This window comes from Urocampus carinirostris, chromosome 9 (genome assembly GCF_059441175.1).
Source record: "Urocampus carinirostris isolate Australia breed hairy pipefish chromosome 9, RoL_Ucar_1.0, whole genome shotgun sequence".
NCBI classification, from domain to species: Eukaryota; Metazoa; Chordata; class Actinopteri; order Syngnathiformes; family Syngnathidae; genus Urocampus; species Urocampus carinirostris.
In genome coordinates, this window is record NC_142357.1 from 31,123,334 (window position 1) to 31,138,642 (window position 15,309).

Here is a 15,309-nt window from a genome sequence, read left to right on the forward strand (position 1 = left end):
TTTATTATTCATTGTTTTTAATTATTATGATTTCAGGCAACTTGTGTTTTCTGTTTTAACACAAACTTTGCCCAAGGAAAAAAAAGATATGTTCAATCTTTTTAATGACATAATAAGAGGTTAAATACCAGAGATAATTTTGAAGTCATATTTAGTAATATGCTTTTAAACTGATTGGTCTCACTATAAACGATACACTTAATATTAACCATGTTACAAGTAAATAGAATACTTTCAACACCAGGGTTAATCAACCTTTTTGAAGCTGATAGCTCCTTTTTTGTTACCGATTAGCACAAAGAACTACCAGTTTGACATGGATTTATTATATACCAACTTATTATGTGATTACAATGTTGTTACTTCAACTTTATTGTTAAATATGGTTTATCACCTCAAACAACGCACTCCACCGCTAAAAAATTGAGGTTCAAATGATACTCCTGTAATTTTGCTATTTATTCAAATCAATATTGATTTGTTTTTTTTAATTCACCATATTATTATCATATTACTACCAAGTTGTCATTACAAGGTTGAAATAGACTCAGTCCATGACAGGATCATGCTCTGGGGTGCTTTTCTTCAGCATGTACTGGGAAGAGAGTTTAGAATACTGACAGCCCAATGGAAGAAGCTGTCCTAGAGCCTACTGGTTCTGGCTTTGAGACTCTGTTGTCTTCCCCTGACTGCAGCAGGTTGAATAGGCAAACAAATGTAAAATACCTGGGGGCGAGCAAGAAAATTCTCTTTACACTACCACTGTCCACCCCATTCCTCCTACCTAATGTGTTTTGCCCCGATTGGCTCTACTAAATGTAAGATAAAGGCAGATAGGTGCAGTGGAAAATAAAGCATAAGTGCTTTTTGAGTTCAGTTGGAGTTTGCTATCACATACTTAGTAGGAAAATCTTAAAGCTTTTAAGTCACCTCAAACAACGCGCTCCACCGCTAAATAAATGCAGGTTCAAATGATACTCCTGCAATTTTGCTATTTATTCAAATCAATATTGATTTTTTTTTTTTTAATTCACCATATTATTATCATATCACCACCAAGTTGTCATTACAAGGTTGAAATAGACTCAGTCAACCAAGAAAAACTCACTTTAGTTAGAAATCTTTCCTAATTTCTCTAGAAAATGTCAAGGACCCATCACTGGTGAACTACTTCGGAACCAGACTGTAGGGTACTCAACTGTTCTTGGGGAGCTAGCCGGTGCCCAAGGGCATCACATCGGTGAACCCTGGTCTACAATATTAACTCTGGAAAACTGGACAAGAATAATGGATGACAGCATTATTCCTAATGTACATTCTTGCCTTAATCTTATCCAATAGACTTTGGTTTATGACTTTCAGTCCTGGCACACCTGTTTGAGCAATAGGAATACAAATTAAAACGGTGTGGCTGTTATAAAAGACTGCTTAAGCCCTCCTGATAAAGAAACAGTCTTTCCTTACCGTGCTACTGCCCTCGCCATTGATTTGGAAGCAGATAACATGTAAAAATACAAGACTTACAGTGTACTAGGAAATGTAAAGTGCCAAAAATGTAAATTAATGAGGCAAATTTCGTTATTTTAACTTAAAACTGGGTGCTAGTTTGGACGTTTTTCCCCTACTTCATAAAATCTGTTTGACTAATTTGGTCTACCTATGGAAAATTCATAGAAAAGAAACTTGCCATAAATCCACGAAATTACTAGTCAAATCTTATTCTATCTATCTGTCTACCCTGGTCATATCCCTCGAGAGGGGTGACCAACACATACACAAAAAACAAAGAAAAGAAAAAGGAAAAAGTAGCAAAAAACACACAAAAAATTGACAATGGCCAACCCAAATGCCCAAACACCCGAACAAGTTATGGACCTCGGCACCTAAGTTGGTCATGCTTTCGTCCCTCCAAATGAAATGGGACACAAGACAGAGGCCATGTCACTCGGGTCAGGGCGGACAATCATATCAGCTCCTCTCGGTGTGCCTCATATTCTGTAAAATAAAAACAAATTTATTAACCAACAATGGTTTACCCCTGCCGTATCATACGCATTGCATCAGTTGTGGCATTCTTATTTTGTTGATAAACAAACTCCATACCTGTCAACCTGTACGTTTTTGCAGTACAAAGTACGTTTATTATGCATTTTAAGACGTGTCCGACGTACAAGAAAATCTGTACGGAAAAACGCAACTTTGTCAATTATGGGTACCATCCGGTATACACCGACTATGACGAAACAGCAAATCAATCAAGTCAAATGAGTTTGCCGCGGTAGCCTCTATCTCTGTATTGGTTTTTTTTCGTTGCAAACGAAGCGAGGGGAGTTTGATGCTACTGTGCGCATGTATCTGCCGCCTCGGATTTCATGTGGTAGTTATGTAGTGAAAGGTAGTCCGTCTCTTTTTAGGGAACCGGCTTTTTCGGCTCAACTCATTAAAGAGAGCCGGCTCTCAAACTCCTCACTTGCTTTGATGCATTATATTACGAATCATTATTGTTGTATGAAGAAGTTAAGAAAAAAAAGAAATATAAAAGAAGATAAAAAAGACAGGTTTGTGGTTATCCCTTTAATCAGTATATTACCAACAATGATTTAATGCAGAAAATGAATTCATAATTTGAATAAGAAAATGTATTATTCTACTTAATTATATTTGCATGTATTTTTTCCTTCTTCAGTAGACATCCAACCTACTTAATTTTTGAACTTTTTTATAATAAACCTCATTCATGTCGAGCAACTCAGTATTTCACACCAAAATGTTCATTAACAATATATATGATACAACCAAACACATGTACAATATAACATGTTAAACTACATCAATAAACACGTTTGAAAAAAATATTATTTTGTATTATGTAAGGGAAAATACAACATTTTGTAAGGGCATGGAGCCGTGGAGCTTGACAGGTATGAAACTCAAATGCAACGGGATTATGTTCTTTGATTTTGTGACATATCAAAGGCTCTTTGTCGAGTTTTGGAGATATATTCAAATGAATTGTGTATTTATTTTGATAAAACTAGCCAAAGAGCAAAGCAAACCAAAAAAATAGAAATATGTGTTACATTTTTTTGCAGCTGTGTGTGCAATATAGATAAATCCACCACTAAATGCAAGATAGTCTAGATTTAGTTGCGTAATGTGAATTTTCTGATGAGTTTGGCACGTAGAGTTCTTGCAAATCCACAGTTTAAGGAAGTGCCGGAGGAAGAAGACAACGGTGGGCTGGACTACGACTCCCCAAAGCAGAAAATGGCGTGTGCGGGCTCAACGAAGCGTGCTGCAAAGACATAAAAGTCGCGTAATGTCCACACAAGACGAGCCCTCGCAAGATGTTTTGCAGGATTTGCATTTTCTAGCGTGTTTTATTTTTGCAGCAGTGGTAAAAATCACGGAATGTTCCACTCGGGAACATCAACGCCACAGGAAACCGCTCGAACGGACGAGATGTGAACATTACACGGGATATACCAGTGAGTGGATGTTTGCACGTTAACAATCAGGTAATAACACAAACTAGATAGATCAAACGGATCGCTGTATTTGTTTCTGAAAGCCGAAATGTTGTTATGGCGCTGATCGCGATCAGCCTCCAGCCACCTCACCGCCCCTCCTTGTTTTTGCTGCCACTGAGTGCGATGTTGTAATGTTTACATAGAGCGAAGCAGGCTGACATCCCTGAGCTTTAGTTTTACCTTTACCTAGAATTTGATCTTGAAATGCACACGATTCATGATTGAATGTTATTCAAACACCAGGCCTGGGGGGCGATCGTGTTTAACAGTACACGATACGTGCTAAATTCACCGGTGTGTAAAATGCAAAGTGAAAAAGTGCAGAAAAGCGGAAATTGAGGCTTCTTTCTCCCTTGATGTGCAAGTGCAAAATTACATAACCTATTGGATAATTCTTAGAGTCACAGGACACCGTGGCCTATGATTTTTAGAATAGAACAGAATATAATAGTCTTTACTGTCATTGAAAACAACGTATTAGACGTGGTCCTTTGGGATAAACATGTAATGAAAGACTTAAAAGAAAATAATCAGGTTTATTAAATAACATTGGTGGGTGGGTGGAACCTTTAACCACTATGGGCACTATTTCTGGTGGTGTGTCTTGGGCAAGTACACCCTGGTGGCGCCCATCCCTCTCCAGGCTAAGACATGTTTCCATGGGCAATGTTTACAGTGTAGTGCTTTGGCCTAATTCACACAACTTCAGCCAATTGCTACCTTTATTAGTATTGCAATTCCCCATATTGAGTAATAATAAACCTTGCAAACACACCGTGGCACCTAATTACTTACAGCAAGACAGACTCTGCAGAATAAAAACAACTATATTTTATGTAAACAGGTTTATTGACCAAGTAAACCATACAATTGTCATGAACCAGAACCGGATCAGGACCCAAACGTGTGACGTTCTCACACAAGCTTTTTAATTGACAAGAAATGGGGAGTCAAGCACATTAGGCAGTGGTCTGGCATCGAAAGACAGGAAGCCAGAAACCGACTCCAATTGCCAGAGTTGATATCGGACAGATGGGGTCGACAGGATAGATAATGAATCAGGATATCGAAAATAAACAGGACAAACTAGACGGGAACGAAAACTGGAGAAAATAATAAACAGGACGAATGTAGACGGAAACAAAACTGAAAACCGATATTAGACGGGACAAAATAAACGGGAACAATACCGGACAGGAAACACCAATAGGGACAGGACTGAGTGGAAACCCACGTCTTGCGGGGCAGAAGTTCATTGACGGGCTGACAAGGGAAGCGTGACAACGCTGAGCTTAAAATAGACAGAAAGCAAATCTGTTAACAAGCCGCAGCTGGCGCCAATCGGGCGGGGCCATTTGGGCGCCATGGCAACTGTGACAACAATTCTTCAAGCGTCTTTCCTATTTTTTCCCTCACTTGCAGTAAATTTAGCTTATTATATGTATTTGTATACTTTTCCCAAACAACATTTGTTATAGAGCTTACAAAATTTGAAATTATCAAAAAACGTACAAGTCGGCAGGTATGCTAATTGCAAGAGATTTACAAAATTGTCAAATGACAACATTTTTTTGTCACATTCATATTAATATTATTTTGGCGGCATTAGCTCAGGTCATGAGATCGAACCCCCTGTGTGGAGTGCGATGGTTGAGCGGTTGAGTTGGTAGAGCGCTAGTCTTGGGATCCAGAGGTCGCTGTTTCGATTGGTTCCTCCGTGTTAGATTTTGAAGTGTCCTTGGGCAAGACACTGAATCCCTAATGCCCCAAATAAGCAGATAGGCGCCTTGCATGGCTGACTCCCAATTGGTGTGTGAGAATGGGTAAGTGTGAAGCACATTGTAAAGCGCTTTGGGAGGTCTTCATTGACTTGAAAAGCGCAATATTATAATTATAATCATCTGATGTGACAAATCACATTTGGAATAGCTGGAAACTTGCATTGTTTGTTTTCTAGATTTTAAGACTACACACATTGGGAATACTGTTGAGTTAGCTTATTTACCGTTACGTTAGTTACTGTAATAAATAGAACCTCAACAAAGCATCTTACATGTCAACCTCAGCCAATTGGTCCCCTTGCATTTCCCCGTCTTATAAACATCACAAACACAACGCGGCACCTATTTATTCACAGGAAGACAGACGATGTAGAATAAAAACATAGATTTCGTGTGCCTAGATGTATTTAGCAAGTAAACAACTCAAACCATTCTTTCAGCATATTTCCTAGTTATTTTCCCACTCGCAGTAAATATTGTGTCGCATATTATACATAGCAGTGTATTTTTCCCCGTACAAATAAAAACACAATTTGAAAGAATAAAAAATGTTTAGAATACGGGAAAACGTATTAATCAACAGGTATGAGCCTCAGAAAAATAGTGAAACGACACGGGTCTTCCGTGTTATATGTCGAAGCGTCCTTGGGTTGCTTTGCATGGCTGACGCTGCTATCGGTTAGTTAGTGTGTATAAGGGTAAAGTGTGAAGCACATTGTAAAGTGCTTTGGGACGTCTTTATTGACTTGACCATTTCCAGATAAGGTCACCTTCCTGTGTGGAGTTTGCATGTTCTCCCCGTGCTTGCGTGGGTTTCCTTTGGCCGGTCCATATTGTCCCTAGGTGTGAATGAGTTGTCTGTGTGTACCCTGGCAACCAGTTCAGGGTGTCCCCTGCATGTAAGAGGTTGACATGTAAGATGCTTTGCTTAGGTTCTATTTACTACAGTAACTAAAGTAACGATAAATAAGCCAACTCAACAGTATTCCCAATGTGTCCCACTGCCCGAAGATAGCTGGGATGGGCTCCAGCATCCCCGCGACCCTACTGAGGATAAGCGGTGCGGATAATTGACGGATGGACATTAGATGCACAGTTCCGGGTCACAACCTCATAAACATTATTGACAATAATGTAACAAATCCCATTTGGAAATGACTGGAACCTCGCATTGTTTATTTTGCAGATTTTAAGTAAACGTGCAATTAAAATTCAGATTGCTCGATTACAGTTGCTATGGTGACTGTAATAAATCTAACTTAAGACAAGTATAGATTACTGTAAAATAGCTCACTTTTCACCAGCCCCGAGTTGAACGATGAGGCGCATAGAAATAAAATATGAATGTTTATATCAGCGATCTTTTGTTTGCATCTCGAAAAAAACAAAACGTTTGTTTTTGTACATCGCAGCCTTCGCCGTCTGGACGTCTGGCGTCTGCCGCTCTCCAATTGGTCGATACAAAATCCGGGGGCGGGGCTTCGCCATAACAATGCAGTGCAGGGAACGTGCAGGCGGCAAACGGGATTTCCTTTCTTCGATTATCAAAGAGACAACTTGAGTATATTTCAACGTCATTAAGTCGTTCTGTTATACGTGGCGCATAACGGACTGGTGCGCTTTTTATACGTATTGCGACGTGGTCCCTTTGCCGTGAAAGGAATGCGTGCGATCGCTGTCTCGTGCTAGCAAGCTGGACAGTCTGTTACTTTTTGAAATCGAAGACATCGCTTGTGGAATCAATTCGATTTACTTTATCGTATCGGGGATTTTTGTCCGGTTTGGGGGGCTTTTATACCCCAAACACGTGGATGGGAGACGGGATCTTTCAATCTGGAACACCTGCCATCGCTTCTCAAGGAGCACTAGCCACCAAAAGTAAGCTCTTCTGCTGCCACAGCGACTCCAATCATAATTTCGGTTTGTGCAAACAATATATGTCGTGCAACTCTTCTTTTGAGATGTTTTTATTTTGTTTTGACACAAATATCCCGAGGTTACGCGACTGTCCTTGCAGCGAGCCCGCTGCACAAAGCATAGCATTTATAGCATAGCTTTGCTAACCTAGCTAGCTCTTCTCCCCTTCAACAGGGGACGTTGAGTTTTACCCGGCAAAAAAGGAATAAATAAGCCGTCACCCGCCGCTAAGATCATGTCGCATATCGTTTGTGCAAAGGTTTGTTGTGCGTTTTTAAAAATGTCGGAGGGAAAGTGAAACGGAAGAGAAACGAGCGCCGCTGCAGCTTTTGTTGTTGCTTTGTCTGCTGAGCACATGGCTTCCATGTTTTTGTTCAGCCATGGAGCAACGACCCCTATTCATTCATACTCACTGGACTGGGGATGTTTTGGTTTGTCTAGGGATTATTCCTCTTTTCGAGTAACGATCACTGCACTGCGATATTTGGACAGTTAACGAATTTAATTTGCATCTCTTTCTAGTTTCTAGTCATGTTTGTCATTGAGGTACCGCAATCTTCCTACAATTTTTTTTAGGGTTTATATGGTTGCTTGAAAACGCTTGAATTTTAATGTATTTTTAAGGATTTTTAAGTGCGTGGAGTTTTGAGTTAAGTGCTTATAAATGCTGGAAATTGTTGCCATGTTTCATATCTCATTAGTTGCACCGCTTATCCTCAGTAGGGTCGCGGGGGTGCTGGAGCCCATCCCAGCAATCATCGGGCAGTGGGCAGGGGACATATCAAGTCTGCTTTAAAAGGACGCAGACAACAAATGCTCTGGCGACTTCACTTTACCATTGCATTTTTCTTCCCTTGTGATTTTCAGGAGCTGGAGTTGGTTGTATGGCATTGACCTGTGAAGCGTCATCATGATTAAAAATTGTATGTCGCAGATGTATTGGTCCTTCCAAAATACATGATTCACATTTATTTTTTTCTTTTAATGGTGCTGGAGAAATTGGAAAATTCGCTTTCAAAGTCCTTGAAAAGTGCTTGAATTTGGTCATTGGTTCAGTGCTCAAGGGAAATGTGCAAATATCCTTGTTTTTTCTATTATTTGTGGCGAATATTCCTACCAGGACTGCAAGGCTCTTGCCACATTTACTGTCCATTTTGATTACTTATTGTACTCATAGCTCTATTTCCCAAGATGGTTTCCAGTTTTGTAAAATGTAGATTTACTGGTCGTCTTTCTCTTTTTAGTTGCTGATTCTGCCCACTGAGGAAACTGAGCGCTTGTAATCACACAAACAAGCAGATTTTGTGTACAATTGCCAAAAGATAAATTATTTTTCACTTCAGTTGGGCATTATTCTGTGCACAATACAGTGCAGTGGTTAGCACCTGGAGTAGGCTGGGCACCACCAGGCTGAACTTGTCCAAGACACACTGCAGGAAATGGTGCCCCTACGCCCCTACTGGTTGAGGGGACCAACCAATCATAAATCATTACAATAACAAAGATGTTATATAATGAAATTGTGAATATGCTTGATTGCTATTAAGATTTTCGAGAAGGGTTGCTCAAAGCTCACATTGTGCTTGCTGTTAAAAAAGTCATATTGAAATATAATATTGTGAATGTGCTTAATTGCTGTTGAGATTGTCATGATTGTTTTTTCTGTTATTAGTGTCAATAAATTTGTTCAAAAAAATAAAATAAATAAATCATTACAATCGTATTGAAATATTTTAGGGATAAAAGCATAAAATACAGTGCAATTGTGTAGGGTAACAGGTATACAAGTCGGTCACTACCATGTATGTATAGTTCATGTTTTTTACTCCCTTAAAAGAATTGTTGCTGGTGTACGGAACAAATTAATGAGAACCATGAGCAGAGCAATAAAAACCGAGTAACTGTCACCGCTACCTACTTTTTTTCCCAGTGGAAAGCAGTTCATTGATTAGGGATGTTCAATACCACATTTTAATAATCCTGAGTGGCCATCAATACCAATTCCACCGATTAACCCCATTAGAAAATTAAATATCCTGAAAAAATGAGTGATAGGTTGAAAGAAATACCTAAAAATGTCAAAACTACTTATTTCCTTAGTAGTCATGTTTATTTGTATAGGCCTTAATCACAAGGAGTCTCAAAGGGCTGCACAGACCATAGATTATTGCAAACTGTAGACTATTATTACACCATTCCCTGATTGCAACTTAATATTCTTTTAATCCCAGGTTCTCGATTTTTATATGGCTACTATAAGGCACTCAGTACTGGTATCAGCTACCATTGCAGCGACAGAATCTGCACCAATACGTGGTCCCAGGTACTTACCCATCCCTTGATATGATAACTATTTGCGGGCATGCCAATAAAAGAGCGTTTTGGAGCGTCATATGAAACATTTGAAAACAGGAAAGAGTATTGTTAATTCCCATCCTGGCATAGTTTTTGTCTACATGTTCCCTGTAGCTATCTGGTGACCAGTCCAAGTTACCCGCCTAAAGTCATCTAAATAAAAAAGCTACCCAAGCTGTGACCCAAATAAAGAGAACCTCTATTGAAAGCAGTTGAAGGAATAAACAGCCATCAGAAAGCCCTCTTTAGGCCACATGCAATTCAGGGTCCGTACGTGTGCTTGAAATTTTTGTAAATGCTTGAATTTGAACGGTTTTACTGTTGATTTCAGGGATTGTAAAGTGCTTGAATTTTTAGTGAAATGCTGGGAATCGTTGCCATGTTTCTCAACAAGTCTGCATAAACACGAGGCAGGCACAGTCAGCTTTTACTATACAAGGCACAAAGGCCTGGAACTGTTTACCCACTGAACTAAAGGAAGAGTCACACTGGGTTCTTTATAAACATAAACTTAAAGACTTTTTAATCAGAGGTCAGATATCTGACTACCTGTAACCTCTGCAATTGTGAGATTTATAATATTGTGTATTTTATGTATATTTTCTTTCTGTAAAAAAAACCCTCTGGGGACAGACATCTAGAATAAGCCTTGTTATATAGTATGTGACATGAGTTTATGGAACGTACTTGCCCCTTTTCAAATAAGAGAAACTATAAACTGCTCACTAGTGGCTTTACTTTGCCATTGAATTTATTTTCCCCTCAAGATTAATGGCAGCTGCATTAGTTTGTATGGCATTGTCCCATGAAGTGTCATCCCCCTATGGGTCGCACCCAAGAGGACAGCGGTGCATACTACTCCTTAGCAGGGCACTAAAAATGTGTATTTGTGGACATTTATTATGGACCATGCTCAAAATGAAGGTAGTCTTATCCCAGCTGTAAATCATAAAAGGAAGAACTTCCTGCAACTGATAATGTAAGCCACATTGGACTATCATTTCTACCCAACACCTATATAGGTCGCTGGTTCGCGCCTCGGCCGAGTCATACCTGTGACTTATAACATTCCTAAGACTTAAAAAGTGGTCGGCGGCGCCCTCTGTTGGCTGCGGCTGCATCGGCTCGCTACAACGGGTCAGGTGCAATCGACATTTCGTTCTGTGTACATTGTTACACAGAATGACAATACAAGGAAATTATTATTATTATTATTATTATTGGTAAAATGGCGGCGCCCTCTGTTGGCTGCGGCTGCAACGGCTCGCTGCAACGGGTCAGGTGTATCGACATTTCGTTCTGTGTACATTGTTACAAAGAATGACAATACAAAGGAAATTATTATTATTATTATATGGGGAGAGATTTGTCTCATAAATATTCACAAGTATATTATTCAAATCCACAATTCTATTCATTTTACCCAACACTGATTCGGGGAGAGAGAGAGTTGTCTCAAAAACAAATATATTTGTAATTTATTAAAAATGTCTCCATAAATACACATGCAAGATTTAAAATCGGATATGTAAATCACCTTTATATTTGGGGTTTGCAAAATAAATGGTCCACACTGGATTTTTTCTTTTAATAGTGCTAAAAAAAATTGAAAATTGGCTTTGAAAGTCCCTATGCTTAAAATTGGCCAAGAAATATGTGTACAAACCCTGTAAATTGCACTGGTTCCTTTTGGGTGTATAACACAAAAGGTGCACCAGGCAACATACATTTTGTTTACCTCTTAAAATGACAAATACATTTGTTCATTATGATTGTACTTTGCTGTGCTAATCTTTTTTATCACTTATACAAGTTTTTTTACATTCTTTCAGTGCTTTATAAGGCTGTGAATTAATAGTAATGTCCACATTTTCTTTTCCCATAGGCAACTCCATTTGCCTTTTTTCACCCCAATTTGGAGATTTTATTAGTCAAGTCATGTTTAGTTGTATAGAACCCCTTAATCACAAGGAGTCTCAAAGTGCTGCACAGACTATTGCAAACCACAGACTATTATTACAGCATCCCATGATCTAAAACCTACAAAACTCAGAAACCTCAACATGAGGAAAATGAAGAAACCTTGAGAAGGGACCGCACTTGAGGTAATCCCCCTTCCAGGATGACCAGGCTGCAACAGATGTTGCAATGACAAATAATACACGGATGTTGTCAACGGGAAATATAGGTCATTCATAAGCTAGAGAATGTTTTCACTGTTTTCGACTCAAACTAATCATTGCAGCCCTTTGAAACCCTTTGTGACTAAGGGCTATACAAATAAACATGACATTGTCGGTGACAAATGTACAAATATACATTTCTATCTTTTCAAGACAATTCCTTCCCACAATTCATGCGATAAATATAAACACATTTGCCTGTTTATGTTGTTATTTTATGTTCTTTTTTAAAATCTTTATTATGTGTTAATCCTGAAGTGCCTTGTCAAATGTCGTGGCAAACAATATTTAATACATTGTTATTGATGACAATTAAGACGATTCTAAGTGTAAATAATCATATGTCGTTCATTGACGACTAACCATGACATAACCATGGCTACTAGACCTAGCAAGTTTTCTGAGGGAAAACGTTGCATTTTTCTTCTGCTCATAATTAAAAAAAAAACTTAGGAAAAGTATGAAAAGCGGTGCATGTGTGTACTTGTGACAGCTACTATCAGTTATGCCTCGTGTGTTTTCTACACAAATTTAATTCGTCTTTTTGCTGCGTTTTATCTCTCGTCTTCTCACAGGGTTAAGACAATCGGAGGCAACATCCAAGTGCCTCCTCCACTGTGTAGTTTCCTTTCCCGGAGAGTGACTCGTCTGCAAGACGTCACCAATGCGACCATGGGAAGTAGCAGTAAATAGGCTGCCCCCAACAGCCCCCTTGAACCCGAGGAGGTTCCTTGGAGAGCCCTGTACCGCCCCTGTGCATCTCAGAAGAAGGTACAGTATAATGCTGTTTATTGTGTTATATCTTTTTATTTGATTTTTTCATCTACTATTGTTCTTTGGACGGTTTGGTTCGGCTTGGTGTAAGCATGTACAATGGAACTTCGGTTCTCGACCATAATCCGTTCCAGGACCCTGTTCGAAAATCGATTTGTTCGATCACCGAAATCATTTTTCCCATTAAAAAAAATGTAAATCGTTTTAATCCGTTCCAACACCCTGAATGTTTACCTTGAATGTTTAACGTAAACATAAAGCTAACCCAGGCTAATCGTACATTCGCGTTATCGTAATCTTCCTTACGAAAGATTACGCTAACATGAACGTGTAAAAATAAAAAAATCAGGTCGTTTACAAGTCATTTAGCACCCGGGTCTCCACAACAAGTTGTGAGCGGTTCATTGGAAAGGGGGCTCCGTTCCAACACCAAGAATGTTGGGCTCCATTCCAGCACTCTGAATGTTTACCTTGAATGTATAACGTAAACATAAAGCTAACCCAGGCTAATCGTACGTTCACGTTATCGTAATCTTCTGTATGAAAGATTATGCTAACATGAACGTGTAAAAATGAAAAAAGGATAAAGAATAGAATTATGAATAGGATTTCTTACCTTTGTGGTGGTCAGCAGAAGGCGCAGGTGGACGGTGGGGAGAGGGATGGAGGAAGGAAAATTATTGTTTAGAAGTATGTTCTTTTCTCTTAAAATACCAATCTAATGACACTTGCTTCTGCCTTCTTTTTAGCACTTTTTTGAGTGACTCATGACAGTGTATTATTCTTTAGTATCGTACTGATCGTAGATTTAGCCATGCTGTATTCCCTAGCGGGATCAGACACTCGCACACCTCCTTTATATTTTGCCATTATTTCTTTCTTAAATCCAATAGTTGTACGCACTACTTTTCTTTTTTCACCTGTAGCAACTTTGCTGCTTGCACTGACTTTCTTCGGAGGCATACTTAAGGGCTAAAACACTTCGTACACCTATATTAAAAGCGAAAGCAAAACGAAACAAGTCCGCACATGATAACAGTTGGTCACGAAAAGAGCGGTCTACACCCGTACGCCGCTCAGCATCGCACCCTAGCGTACGCACTCACGCATTACCGGCATTCGAACTACGATTTTTTTGACGGAACAGCAAAGCGAGAATTTCTCGAAATTTTTGGTCGGACTCCGATTTCTTCGAACTGTAATACTTCAATTTTACTTCAGGGTTGTGATGCCCCTTTAACTGGTTGACACATTTTATATTCGCTCGCACAAATATGAGGTAATTAGTTGAAAAATATGAAAGAATGGCAACTTGTGAAAGTATAGTAAATGGTCTGCATTTATACAGCGCTTCTCAAGTCACTGAAGACCTCTCAAAGCGCTCTACAATGTGCTTCACGCTTACCCATTCGCACACACACTCACTCACCAATAGCCAGAGGCAGCCATGCAAGGTACCTAGCTGCCTATCAGGGGAAATCGGGGTTGAAGGGGTTAAAGAATAAACTGAAAGGTGATAAAATAGTACTCACCTTTTTTTCTATTTAATGAAATAAGTTTTAAAAATGTACTGTGAGTGATGTTGAACAAGTCACTGCTTTTTGCTAGTTTCGGTTCCGGTTAGCATGCTCCCTTAACGTAAATTTCTAGTCATTATTTGGTCATCATTTACTTTTACGCTCACACTCCTATTTGTAGTATTTGATCAACGGAATTAACATAACCCCTTTTAACCGCTGTCATTTACATTTTTAACAGCTTATGTCGCGAGCATTAGCAACTTGCGAAGCTCAGTAGTTGCAAATGGTTGCAGGCTATGTTAACTCTAATTTTTCATGTATCTGAGCAAACACAGAAGCTCCCTGAGCAAACTGAGGACTACTGTGAGCAACATCAGAAATGCACGCTTTATTTTTAAATAAGTCCACTTAAAAAAAAGACAAAAATCTGAAAAATAGGATGTGTGGATGTTATACATTATATGAGAGTCCTGCTTTGGCCATGGGAAGAGTCCTACTTTGGCTTGGCCGAGGGTCCTGTTCTGGAAGATATGAGACATATACAGGACTGTCTCAGAAAATTAGAATATTGTGATAAAGTTCTTTATTTTCTGTAATGCAATTAAAAAAACAAAAATGTCATACATTCTGGATTCATTACACATCAACTGAACTATTTCAAGCCTTTTATTATTTGAATATTGCTGATTTTGGCTTACAGCTGAAAAAAACTCAAAAATCCTATCTCAAAATATTAGAATACTTCCTCAGACCAAGTAAAAAAATAATTTTATAACAGCAAAACAATCAAACATTTGAAAATGTCCATTGATGCACTCAGTACTTGGTTGGGAATCTTTTTGCACGGATTACTGCATCAATCCGGCGTGGCATGGAGGCAATCAGCCTGTGGCATTGCTGAGGTGTTATTGATGCCCAGGGTGCTTCGATAGCGGCCTTCAGCTCATTTGCATTTGTAGGTCTGGTGTCTTTCATCTTCTTCTTAACTATACCCCACAAATTCTCGATGGGGTTCAGGTCAGGGGAATTAGCAGGCCAATCAAGGACAGTGATGCCATGGTCAGTGCGCCAGTTACTAGTGGTTTTGGCACTGTGGGCAGGTGCCAGATCATGCTGGAAAATGAAATCCTCATCTCCATAGAGCTTTTCAGCAGATGGAAGCATGTAGTGCTCTAAAATCTCTTGGTGCACAGTTGCATTAACTCTGGACTTGATGAAACACAGTGGACCAACACCAGCAGCTGACATG

The 15,309-nt window shown here is 39.2% G+C and overlaps 1 protein-coding gene across 2 annotated transcripts in view; it reads left to right on the forward strand.

The window, feature by feature from the left end:
* The first annotated feature begins 3,237 nt into the window (after positions 1-3,237).
* Positions 3,238-15,309, forward strand: part of rnf44 (ring finger protein 44) — a 28,294-nt gene continuing 16,222 nt past the window's right edge. The window contains exons 1-3 of one of the 2 annotated variants that reach the window (XM_088343489.1): positions 3,238-3,311; positions 3,393-3,518; positions 12,342-12,537. In XM_088343489.1, the coding sequence (XP_088199615.1) occupies positions 12,431-12,537 (107 nt within the window). In that variant the 5' untranslated portion in view covers positions 3,238-3,311; positions 3,393-3,518; positions 12,342-12,430. Of the gene's footprint in view, positions 3,312-3,392; positions 3,519-6,804; positions 7,190-12,341; positions 12,538-15,309 lie in introns of those variants that run through there. The other variant, XM_088343490.1, reaches the window with a different exon arrangement.